The following is a 13,857-nucleotide window of genomic DNA, read 5'->3' on the forward strand; positions in this document are numbered from 1 at the left end:
ACAAGTATGAGGCAACCCAGACCATACATGTACAAGTATGAGGCAACCCAGACAATACATGTACAGGTATGAGGCAACCCAGACCATACATGTACAAGTTTGAGGTAACCCAGATCATACATGTACAAGTGTGAGGCAACCCAGATCATACATGTACAAGTATGAGGCAACCCAGACCATACATGTACAGGTGTGAGGCAACCCAGACCATACATGTAAAAGTATGAGGCAACCCAGCCCATACATGTACAAGTGTGAGGCAACCCAGATCAAACATGTACAAGTATGAGGCAACCCAGACCATACATGTACAGGTGTGAGGCAACCCAGACCATACATGTAAAAGTATGGGTCAACCCTGGCCATACATGTACAAGTATGAGGCAACCCAAACCATACATGTACATGTATAATCTGGGGTCCATATATGTTATATAACTTTAAAAAGACAACACCACAATGCACAAATATTCCTACCACTGTCCACATTATTTCTAATACTTCCCACTTTCCACTCAGACTTTGATCCATAGACAAACTTAACTTTGTTTACATACGAGTATTCAAAATAGCACATTTCAGCACTGATGTAAATCTACATCCAAGGAAATCTCAGGAAATCCTGGAACCGAGAGGAAGTACATGAAATTCTGGACAGGATTTGAACATTTTGTGATGTGTTCCAATTCAATATTCTCATGTTCTTTGCATTAATAAGTACATACATGAAAGTAACAAAATTACAATACATGTACAATACAAGGTTTGCCTGTTTCAATATTTAAAGAGAAATACAGACCGTTCCATTCAAATCCAAAATAATGATGCTACTTGGAATAGTTACTTCCTACATTACTGAGTCTGAAGAGTGTAACATTCCTAAAGTTTTGGTCCATGTTATGTACATGTTTAAATTCAGTTTCAACAAAGGATTTTTAGTGGTGTGTCATATGCAGCAAACTGTATTCCATTTTCCTTTTTTCCCTAAAATGTCTGTTTTAATCTTCACCGACAAGATGAACTGATAAAGTCTTCAAATATACGTACGTGTACACCTACACCACAGCCCTGCAATCATACGATACAAACAATATTTCTGCTTTTCATATTTAGACTTTCTGTACATGTAACAAAGATTCTGGTCATGCTAGTCAAATGCTGAAAATTAGTCCAGGCCACTCCAGGTTTCAAACAACATACATGTACCCAGAGTGCAAAAAAATAAATATCTGCTCTACCAAAAAATACAATTCACAAAAAATGATTGATTTAAATGTCAATGAATACACTGGTATGGATGCACTGAACATATGTACAGGTAAATGTACAGCAATTGCAAGTAAACTTCACAACTGCTTAAATGTTACTTGTGCAATGTATATCAGTATGAAAACAGTATTATTTCAACAACTGTTGAATGGTTGTGCTGGAAAATTTCCAAGTGCTTTCACTCACACATACACGTATGGTCGTTTCAATCAACCAGATGCCTAAAGCATCTCTTAACTTGTGTTTAATAAACTTCATATCAGACATTCACACTATACACCCTAAGACAGCAAACAAAGCCTTTCAACAGCAGACATTTTCAAATATGTGTATTCTTACAAACTATAAACCTTGTTGTCATAAAGTTGGCCTTTAGCTGAAGTCAAAATGACACAAATTTTGTCACCTGGAGTTTCTTAGAACGTTTAAACATCGTCCATTTTGGATTATCACATTCTGTTCAGTACACGTACTGAAGTTTCCGCTTCCGTTTTGAAACACCGCTTTATAATTAACTTACTGCTTCAATGTCAGGGCCTCCACCATTACCAGTAAATACTGTGTTGCCATGGCTACCAGAGCTTTCAGTTTCCATCTGCTGTGTGTTTGGATCAGGAACAGAATTATCAGCATCTGGCACATAATGTGGGTCCATAGCCTGTCCAGCAGATGTATCTTCACTAAATCCTCCCTCAACTTGGGGGCCTGAGCCTTCTAAAGGCTCTGTCATCGTCTCCATGGGTTGTTCACTTTCTCTATCAACCGAGCCTGAAGACAAGCCTTCAGTTAGCAAAGGCGTGTGCTTGTCTTCCTCAACTGGCTTGTCAACACTCTCTGTCTGGGGGTAGAGGGCAATCGGCAGGGGGAGCATGGGAGGAGGCAGTTTCTCACTGCTGGGGTCATCAGCGTCAATGTCCGCTTTACACTTCCTGGGCTTGACGACGAGAGGTGTGCGCTCAAGAACGTTGAGGATTTCCTTCTTGAAACTCTCCTTGAACTCCCTCATGTCCTGTTGCAGCTGTAAAGCCTCCGCCATCACCTTCTCCTGCCTCTGTCGCAGCTCGGCGAGGGTCTTGAGGTTGTCATACATCAGCTTCAGCCCCTCACACATATACTCATTGCCACTGCCAGCCGGCACGGCCTCACCAGACATGAAGCGTTCATAGTCAGCCGGGTTCATGTTCAATGACTCGGCCGTTAGGCTTTCAATGAATGCCACAGCACAGCACTGCAACAGTGGAAAAATTAATGTCAACTGAGCAAAGTACAAGTATGGGTATTACCTACCTTTCCTTGGCCCAATCCAATTTTCTGATAGACATTTTTAAGCCTTTCAATGAAATTAATCATAATTTAATTAATGGTCATTCAAACAATGTCCTGTTTCACACAAAGGGTTATAAATCACCAACTGACAATAAGATAAATTTGTTCATAGCAGGTTGAATATTGAAGCTGTATGGATGCAGTGACAATTACTTAGTGACATGATGCAATGTTCAGACAGCAGCACGGAGGAGAGAAAGCTGTATGGATGCAGTGACAATTACTAAGTGAGACGATGCAATGTTCAGACAGCAGCATGGAGGAGAGAAAGCTGTATGGATGCAGTGACAATTACTTAGTGACACGATGCAATGTTCAGACAGCAGCATGGAGAAGAGAAAGCTGTATGGATGCAGTGACAATTACTAAGTGAGACGATGCAATGTTCAGACAGCAGCACGGAGGAGAGAAAGCTGTATGGATGCAGTGACAATTACTAAGTTAGACAATGCAATGTTCAGACAGCAGCATGGAGAAGAGAAAGCTGTATGGATGCAGTGACAATTACTGGGTTACACAATGCAATGTTCAGACAGCAGCACGGAGGAGAGAAAGCTAAATGGATGCAGTAACAATTACTAAGTGAGATGATGCAATGTTCAGACAGCAGCACGGAGGAGAGAAAGCTAAATGGATGCAGTGACAATTACTGAGTGAGACAATGCAATGTTCAGACAGCAGCACGGAGGAGAGAAAGCTGTATGGATGCAGTGACAATTACTTAGTGACACGATGCAATGTTCAGACAGCAGCACGGAGGAGAGAAAGCTGTATGGATGCAGTGACAATTACTGAGTAACACGATGCAATGTTCAGACAGCAGCACGGAGGAGAGAAAGCTGTATGGATGGAGTGACAATTACTAAGTGAGACGATGCAATGTTCAGACAGCAGCACGGAGGAGAGAAAGCTGTATGGATGGAGTGACAATTACTAAGTGAGACGATGCAATGTTCAGACAGCAGCACGGAGGAGAGAAAGCTGTATGGATGCAGTGACAATTACTAAGTGAGACGATGTAATGTTCAGACAGCAGCACGGAGGAGAGAAAGCTGTATGGATGCAGTGATAATTACTGAATGACACGATGCAATGTTCAGACAGCAGCACGGAGGAGAGAGAGCTAAATGGATGCAGTGACAATTACTAAGTGAGACGATGCAATGTTCAGACAGCAGCACGGAGGAGAGAAAGCTGTATGGATGCAGTGACAATTACTAAGTGAGACGATGCAATGTTCAGACAGCAGCATGGAGAAGAGAAAGCTGTATGGATGCAGTGACAATTACTGGGTTACACAATGCAATGTTCAGACAGCAGCACGGAGGAGAGAAAGCTAAATGGATGCAGTAACAATTACTAAGTGAGATGATGCAATGTTCAGACAGCAGCACGGAGGAGAGAAAGCTAAATGGATGCAGTGACAATTACTGAGTGAGACAATGCAATGTTCAGACAGCAGCACGGAGGAGAGAAAGCTAAATGGATGCAGTAACAATTACTAAGTGAGATGATGCAATGTTCAGACAGCAGCACGGAGGAGAGAAAGCTAAATGGATGCAGTGACAATTACTAAGTGAGACGATGCAATGTTCAGACAGCAGCACGGAGGAGAGAAAGCTGTATGGATGGAGTGACAATTACTAAGTGAGACGATGCAATGTTCAGACAGCAGCACGGAGGAGAGAAAGCTGTATGGATGCAGTGACAATTACTAAGTGAGACGATGTAATGTTCAGACAGCAGCACGGAGGAGAGAAAGCTGTATGGATGCAGTGATAATTACTGAATGACACGATGCAATGTTCAGACAGCAGCACGGAGGAGAGAGAGCTAAATGGATGCAGTGACAATTACTAAGTGAGACGATGCAATGTTCAGACAGCAGCACGGAGGAGAGAAAGCTGTATGGATGCAGTGACAATTACTAAGTGAGACGATGCAATGTTCAGACAGCAGCATGGAGAAGAGAAAGCTGTATGGATGCAGTGACAATTACTGAGTAACACGATGCAATGTTCAGACAACAGCATGGAGGAGAGAAAGCTGTATGGATGCAGTGATAATTACTGAATGACACGATGCAATGTTCAGACAGCAGCACGGAGGAGAGAGAGCTAAATGGATGCAGTGACAATTACTAAGTGAGACGATGCAATGTTCAGACAGCAGCATGGAGGTGAAAAAGCTGTATGGATGCAGTGACAATTACTAAGTGAGACGATGCAATGTTCAGACAACAGCATGGAGGAGAGAAAGCTGTATGGATGCAGTGATAATTACTGAATGACACGATGCAATGTTCAGACAGCAGCACGGAGGAGAGAAAGCTGTATGGATGCAGTGACAATTACTTAGTGACATGATGCAATGTTCACACAGCAGCATGGAGGAGAGAAACAGCATCAATGACAGAATGTGATAATTGGAAAATGGTCACATGAAATAGCAATTTAACTGATGTCACCTGTCTAGAATTACTCAATATGCTGTGTAATCATCACATTTAATAAACAATACACATTATAATCATTTTTCATTTACATTTAATGCTACAACCATCAAATATCGATGTATGAAAATGTGCCTTTTAACTGTGAACTGCACAGTCCCTTACCAGGTTGGTGAAGTAATACCCTGCCTCTCCACTCATCAGCCTACTGGGGTTAGCAAAGCGGGTAATGTAGTTGATGTTTGACTGTAGGAGTGGTGGGTTGGCCTTCAGCACGATGTAGATCAGGGCCGGCAGAAACTCATCAGCACTGGCTGGACTCTCCTTAGACTTCCTCAAGACTTCAAATATGTGCTTACTACAGTGTACAATACAGGTGAGTTTGTCCTGAGGGGCACGACGTGAGTCCATCTCTATGATGTCTGTCACAAAACAACCAAAGAGACAAATACATGTACAGGTAAAAAAAACAACAGTTAAAGTACAGGTATGGTAATAATAAATGACTGAATAAAGAACTTGAATATACATACACTGTATATAAGTAGTTATTATTCACTTTTGGGGCATACAGCCCTTTTTTCTTCATTTTGTCAGGACAACTGCTGTCGGTTTTCTGTCAGTACTCTGGAATTTCATCAGAATGAGAGAATTTCAAGTAACATCAGAATGGCCTAGAAAACACTGAAACACAGGCCTGTCCCCCAATTTTGTCCGGTCCATGTTCTCAACCTATGTCACTGGCCTAACTCACCTGTGATTTCCTGATCTACTACCTGTCTAATCTCTGGGTCATAACTGTTGATGGTGTCTTGATGTCATCACTCACCTGTAATTGCCTGATCAACCATTTGTGTGATCTCAGGGCCCTGGCAGTGAATGATGGTGTCTTGATGTTGTCTACTGGCCCACTCACCTGTAATTGTCTGATGAACCATCTGTCTGATCTCAGAGCCTTGTCGTTTGATGGTGTCTTGACGTAGTTTACTGACTCACTCACCTGTAATTGTCTGATGAGCCATCTGCGTAATCTCTGAGCCTTGACGCTTGATGGTGTCTTGATGTTGTCTACTGATTCACCCACATGTAATTGCCAGATCAAAAATCTGTCTGATCTCAGGGTTGTGATCATTGGTGATGGCGTCTTCACATTGACTCACTCACCTGTAATTGCCTGATCAACCATTTGTGTGATCTCAGGGCCCTGACAGTGAATGATGGTGTCTTGATGTTGTCCACTGACTCACCCACATGTAATTGCCAGATCAAAAATCTGTCTGATCTCAGGGTTGTGATCATTGGTGATGGTGTCTTCACGTTAACGCACTCACCTGTAATTGCCTGATCAACCATTTGTGTGATCTCAGGGCCCTGACAGTGAATGATGGTGTCTTGATGTTGTCCACTGACTCACCCACCTGTAATTGCCAGATCAAAAATCTGTCTGATCTCAGGGTTGTGATCATTGGTGATGGCGTCTTCACGTTGACTCACTCACCTGTAATTGCCTGATCAACCATTTGTGTGATCTCAGGGCCTGACAGTGAATGATGGCGTCTTGATGTTGTCCACTGACTCACCCACCTGTAATTGCCAGATCAAAAATTTGTCTGATCTCAGGGTTGTGATCATTGGTGATGGCGTCTTCATGTTGACTCACGCAACCGTAATTGCCTGATCAACCATTTGTGTGATCTCAAGGCCCTGACAGTGAATGATGGTGTCTTGATGTTGTCCACTGACTCACCCACCTGTAATTGCCAGATCAAAATTTGTCTGATCTCAGGCTTGTGATCATTGGTGATGGCGTCTTCACGTTGACTCACTCACCTGTAATTGCCTGATCAACCATCTGTCTGATTTCGGGGTCGTGATCGTTGATGATGGTGTCCAGCTGCTGAGCAGTCACCCAGTGCAGGCTGCGGATCTTGTTCTGTATGGCCAGATCCTTCTCCTCGTCATCTGTGGTGACAGGACAGAACACGGAGCGGTACAGACGCGTCATGATGAACTTCTCCATGTAGTCCATCAGAATCTCCACTGTCTCCTGTGCAGACCCTGATACAGACATAAACATAATCTGACAATAACAGACACAATTCACATCACTGATTTATTCATTTGACTGGTGATTTACGCAGCACTCAAGAATATTTCGCTCACACGACGGCAGCCAGCATAACGGTGGGAGGAAACTAGGCTTTTCCCACGACCATCTGCAGGTTACTGGCAGACCTTCCCTTGTACGGCTGGAGAGGAAGCCAGCATAAGCTGGACTTGAGCCCATAGCGACCGTGTTGGTGAGAGGTTCCTGAGTCGCTGGTAGGCTAACCTCTTCGGCCACGGAGGGCCCCCTCAAATCACTGACCCCAATGCTCCAGTAAGTGGTACATGTAAGTAACTTTTATATACATGTACTTTGGCTACATCAATTTCAAATTTCACTCAACGGGCAGAACAAACTTTTTCTAATGTTAGAAAAGGCTATAAAAATAAAGCTATTTTATATCATTTAAGCTAATGCCTCAGGCATTTCTCTCCGTTTACATGACTGAAAAACCATGAAAAACAGGAAAATCATAAAAACATCTAGATCAGACAAAATAAAAAAGGACAACTTTATTATCTTTATTTTATATTATACTTTATTTACCTTTATTTGTTTTAGTTTTGTTCACCTGTTTAAGCAGAAAACAGAACACACTATCAGACATATCATGCCTGTCTTAAACCATGTACAGCTACCTTTGAACAGGGAATGTGTCTGCATCCTCTCTGCCATACTCTGGTAGAAATCCTGCACCAATTCAGACAAATCCTCGATTGGCCAGTCCCCATGCTGGGATATCTTCTCGATGAAGCCTCGCACCTGCTTGGACACATCAATAGCTGCTGGCTTCCTTAAAGTCTTAAGGAACTCAGCAAAATCTCCACTAACTTGTTGGCTCTCCCAACTTGTGCGTCTAGTAGGCTCCTTCCTCACAGGAATGTCTTGCTGGTTGTCTGAAAAATTTACTTAAGGTTTAAAGTCATAAAGATTTTGAACTTTTTCATTTATGATTATGATGGAGAAAAATCAGATTAACGTGAATAAACGAGAGTTACCTAATTAACTTTTTCACTGAATTGGTTTTAACTTGACTGCATCGAATTTAAGTCACTGGTTTGGGGCCCAACAACTGCAGTGAAACCATTCAATTAGTTGATGGGAAAAAAAAAAAAAAACCAAAAAAGCATTTGCATATATATTATCTGAAAATAAACAGTTTACACTGTGCCTCTGATCTTTACACTCTTGAGTAAATATGGTAAATATGGTAAAACATCTACACAGAATGTCTCCTAAATGCACAGTAAACATGGTACATGCAGTGTAAAAGTAAAAAAAATAAAAAGCTGTAAACATGATGGTGTCTTTCCAATCTTTTCAAAGGTAACAGTGGAAGCAGGAAGCACAAACTCTGTGTCATTTTCCAAACCAGTGTTTTGCATGTATGTGCACAACACTGGTTTGGTTCTGTAAACCCTGTGTTCCCAATAATCAACTAATCATGTAAACCCTGCATACACAGTAATCAACCAATCATGTAAACCCTGTGTACACAATAACCAACCAATCAAGTAAACCTTGAGCACATGCACACGACCACCCACCAACTGTGTAAACACTCTGTCCCTGTCATGTCTGCACATGTACACTGTAGGTCAGTCAATCACAACCAGCTTTCTTCCATACCTTTGGTTTTTCTGAAGATAGATTTCACAGTGTGGCTTCGCTTGTTCAACTGCTGTGTTTTTTTCTCCTCAAACTTGGAAAATGAAGGTGTTGTGTCCCCAGGAGCTGTTGGTAACCTGCAAGGATGTCAGTAACACTAGTGACCCAAGCATTTTATAGCACACAGAAAGGTCTAACACTCATGGTTTAGGCTGACAACTGTAATACACATGCAGTTTGGAGGGAGCATTAATTATACAGATGAATTACTTTAATAAACTTCTTTTTTCAAACACGATCATGATGTCAGTAAGCATTCACACTGTACATATATTAAATGCTACATGTAGCTAATACATTAAAAACATTTCTTCTTGAGCATCAAGAATGTACCTCACCCTCATGGAATTATATGAAAAAATAACCTGGATATTCACTTACATCAACATGGTATTTTTCTTCAAATATCAATGGCCTTTTTCTCAAGAAATACCACAAATGTAGCTTTCAATCCTATATCATGTTACTACTGAGCACATATAACACAAATCCTCCGCGGAAATACATGGATGAAATCATGACCGTCATAAACAGGTCAATATTTTATTTTAAGGTTCATTTCATCATAATATGGTTCAGACAATAGAAACTGCCACTGGTAAATAGATGAGTAACAAAGCTGCAGCTGGTAGAGCATGTCAAAACAAGGTAGTCAGGTGACCAAAGCTGTTGGACACTAACCTACCTGAATATGTCATATTAGTATCTCCATTGTTCCATTGTTGGGCAATTTGGCAAGACTGCAAATGTTGTGCTTAACCATGCTATCTCTTAATGACTGCTTGAGGAAATGTTACACATATTCCTGTAGACATATAGTAAATGTAAGCTCTCCTTGGCATGTTTGTGGGGGGTGGGGGGAGGGGCTAACCTGTGAAAAATAAACCTACTATTCATAAGGAGTTTTCACACTTTTTCACCAAAGAAATTACAACACGTACACTTTGCCAACTGAGTGTATGGACAATACCATCAGATTATTCTTGCTTATCTCACAAAACAGCCTATCAAATACTGGCTGACTACGGCGAGTGTTTTTGTTCCTGACAACTGTCAAAATTAACCATTAACTGTCTAATTTCTTCCACATTACCACATCTCTATGTATACTTATGTATCTCTGCAATGAGGTTTAGACATTTAAAAAGATACTGAAAGAAACACAATGCTTTCTGGTGAATAGATTGAAAAATTAGGCTACTGATTTAGGCCATAGGTCTATACAAAGCACATCATCTGTTACCCTGAGATAGATCAATAAATGACTTCCTTAACGTATTATCGGACATAGACAGAAACAGATATATGTAGGGCCTACATATAAATAGACTACTGGATGATGTTAACACGGTGAGTCAGTCCGAGACAGCTGGCTACCTTGTCACTTGTGTATAACCATGACAAAGACATCTTCATTTTAATTCTGCGCACTTTCCCTCTCTTTCATCGCACATCACAATGGCTTTGCTTTGTGGCTGTTTTTAATATATATACTGACAATAACGCTTTTCACATGTATGGTATGCTGGGAGCACTGCTTCATTTGTGATTGTATTCTCATTAAACATTATGGCAGTAAAACATGTACATGTATAAAACAAGCACTGGAAGGTAATGACAGAGAAACAGAAATGTAACTGTGCTGCTCCACCCTAGACAATTGCTTGTTTGCTGGTACATGTAGTTGAAAACCACCTCTCATCTCCTCTGTGTACAGTATACTGGCTATTAACCACACATATACAATGTATAAACAAGACAAATGATAGTAGATCACAATTTTTTAAAAAATCTCTCTCAACGTTAATTTCTTTAAAATTCCAAGTTTTCTAAAAGAAAAAGAAGGACAGAATAACAAAAGAAATTCACTTCAGACGAACCATATTTTTTTCAGTAAGGTATAATCTGTAACCAGATAAAATGATATTTGTCTACTTGATTGGTGTCATACTCAAGGCTACGTCACCCATACTCTCAATGGCACCCAAGTCTATAGGTCTTTTAACACTTGACCATATACGGATGAATAAAAAGTTTCGACAGGCTATACCAGTGACTTTTGGCAAGAAAAGCTGAAATTATTGCCCTTCAGTAAATATCAGACTCCCACGGTGCCATTTACAGTGATCAAATCATTCTAAAGTTTAAAAAAAATGATAATGCGACCAACTTTAGAACTTTTAGGAACTATAGACAATTCTGAAAAGTGCTGATATACTGTTAATTGCAATCACATGGGCTATTCTAAAATAACTGCAAAATTTTGACTGGATTTGCAGTGATCGATACTTTGCAAAAAATCTCTGGTATATATCATACACATACATGTACCAACACCTGACTACGAACACTCAACAATTCTGAAACAGGCAAAAATAAATGTGCAGTAAATTATCTAAAATGACCTTAGATGCACACTGTGCCTGTTTTATACATGTGTTACTGAGTTTGAGTTCTATTAATCAAGGAAAGGTGTTTATGAGGTCTTTTTCCTAAAAAAACTGAAATCCAATGGAAAAATGAATGCACCAAAGTAATATTTTAGGACAAAAAATGCACTTTTTAAGGGTGAAATGTATGTATAACATCATATTCTAACATGTCTAACAGTTTTTTTGCTCTCAATTACATGTACTCCACTAAACATCCTAGACTGTAGACATAACGTTAGTCTTTACATATAGTATTAACCACTTCAGCAAGTTTCTCACTTTTTGGAGGCTTCCTGTCTCTTGGTATCATGCTGCAGCTGGGCCTGTCGAGCTTTCTGATACACTTCCTTGTAACACTTTGAACAGAAGCCCTGCCACGCCACATTTCCATAGAATCCACAGCCATTTTTACACAGAAGATCCGACTCATCAATGTGTAGCTTCTTCACATTCTTCTTCACAGTAGCCATGTTGGTATTGGCTTATGTTCTAATTACTGAAATAGAAAGTTTCAGTCAGCATTTTTTTTTTTTTTGGTCACATACACGCATATTTGCATTTATTCTTGTACTGCAGATCATTATATATAAACTCATTTAATGGACACAGAGAAATTGAGACCCTCCAATGCTGGTATTCAAATTTACAAAGGTCTTAACAATGCTACTAGTAAATATTTCCAACCACTCACACACATGTACCTCATCATGTATGTGTGAGTACATGCTTTCCCATAATCTGGTTTAGATTATTATTCCATTCAAACCATGACAAACTAAAACAGTAATTTTGTTCACAAAATTACAACTGGACATCATGTACAAGTATGGACTAGCCTGCATATATACATATTAATTGCTAGTCATGCTAGACATGTATTAAAGAAGGGTGCTGCGTTGATGTGAATGTGAAGCAGAAACCTCCAAAGAACCATTACATGCGATAAACAATCTCAGAACAAAGAAATACACTGATGAACTTGAGTTGTTCTTTGACCAATGACATGAACGATGTTTGTTGCATGAGTGAGCATTAATTTCATGTGAATAGATTACTGCTTGATACTGTTCTGTAATTAAGTAACCAAGGCTATGTTATTACATATTACACACCACAAAAGAAAAATATATATATTTATACATTTTTTTTCTTCAGGGAACTTCAATTTATGTTTCTTGATATTATTATTTCTAATGATATTATATATTATAAATTTGTCAACTGAACATGCAGAACTAAGATGGGGGGATGTTGTCAGATTTTAAACAATGTCTTAATCATTCTACTATTCCACTTCATTCTTGTTAATCATTACCCACAACACTGCAAACTAATGTTTCCTGATGTAAGGTGTACAAACTGGAAAATGGTACACATCTGTTCAGCAAACTGTACATGTTTCACCCTGACAGCCAGATGGATATTTACCCATATGACTTTACTCTTGCACGTGATATCCTAGGTGCATGCATTTGTTGCGAGGTGGAAGTTAAGGTTGATGTAATGTGTCAGAGTGGAAGAGACAAGGTAGGGGTTCTCGTGCACCAACACGGCTAAAATGAGTCATTTTATGGTATTTGCTAGACTGAATACACGTGTACATCTTGCATAGTCTGGTCTATCAGATCAATTGCACCGTATTCAAGTCCAGTTCATGCTGGCTTCCTCTCCGCCCACATGTGGAAATGTCTTCCAGCAACCTGCGGATGGTCGCAGGTTTCCACTGAGCTCTGCTCGGTTTTCTCCCACCATAATGCTGGCCGTTGTCGTGTAAGTGAAATAATCTTGAGTATGGCTTTGAGTATGTAAGTAACCTTACACTGCCTAAGCTTGCGTGAACTCGTAAGACTCCTGAATTATTGAAGAATCTAGTTTTCACAGAGACAATAACCATCTGAAAAACTGGTCAGCAACCAACAAAGGTCATAAAATAGAACTTGGTTAAGAGCCAAAGATTCAATGTTTCTTTCGTGAATAAAAGAATGAGAAAATGGAGCCCTAGGACCAAAATAGAGTAAACTCTAACTTTTCCCCTATGATATTTGACAATACTGTTCCAACTCTACATACTTTACGTTTAGATTATTCACATCTGATACAAGGTGATGTATACTACAGAAGTCACTGAGTGTCCCTCCAAAACTAGTAAAACTTCAGTCAGTCAGGCTCCACTTTAGTTCAAACCCCATGTTATGCAACAATGAATCTTTCACCTGTCTATCCAGCTTTCTTACATCATTTACCTGCCCTAATTCCTCTCCTGTCGTATGTCAGTATTCAGGACTTACATAACCGCAAAATAACTTCACTAAGAGAGCGAAATTCGCTCTTCAGAGTCGACTGAGTTGAAATCGGGACGTACGACTCCTCTTTTCACCTGATTAATAGTCAGTCACACACAATGTTAGCCGCAGTTTCGTAGGCATATTTTCATCGTAAATGAAATGATGTTTCAAGAAATTAGCATTTGTTATGTTAATAACGAACAAAGTTATATAATACTTTGACTCTTAGTCGAAATAAATCTATAGAACAAAAACAAATTTATACCATATGCGGCTGACAAAATCTGTCAAAACATGCCACGTGATTGATCATGTGAC

General features: G+C 40.0%; 1 protein-coding gene across 1 annotated transcript; it reads right to left on the minus strand.

Annotated features, from left to right (window-relative positions):
• Positions 1–369: 369 nt before the first annotated feature.
• Positions 370–13,637, minus strand: LOC135476441 (rab5 GDP/GTP exchange factor-like). The gene is made up of 7 exons (XM_064756469.1): positions 13,498–13,637; positions 11,534–11,750; positions 8,784–8,899; positions 7,793–8,050; positions 6,878–7,105; positions 5,213–5,469; positions 370–2,497 (listed from the first exon to the last, which is right to left on the minus strand). The coding sequence occupies exons 2-7, from the start codon at positions 11,722–11,724 to the stop codon at positions 1,781–1,783; spliced, it is 1,767 nt and encodes a 588-aa protein (XP_064612539.1). The 5' UTR covers positions 11,725–11,750; positions 13,498–13,637; the 3' UTR covers positions 370–1,780.
• Between the last annotated feature and the right edge of the window lie 220 nt (positions 13,638–13,857).

The sequence above is a fragment of the Liolophura sinensis genome, chromosome 10 (assembly GCF_032854445.1).
Source record: "Liolophura sinensis isolate JHLJ2023 chromosome 10, CUHK_Ljap_v2, whole genome shotgun sequence".
In the NCBI taxonomy this organism is placed as follows: Eukaryota; Metazoa; Mollusca; class Polyplacophora; order Chitonida; family Chitonidae; genus Liolophura; species Liolophura sinensis.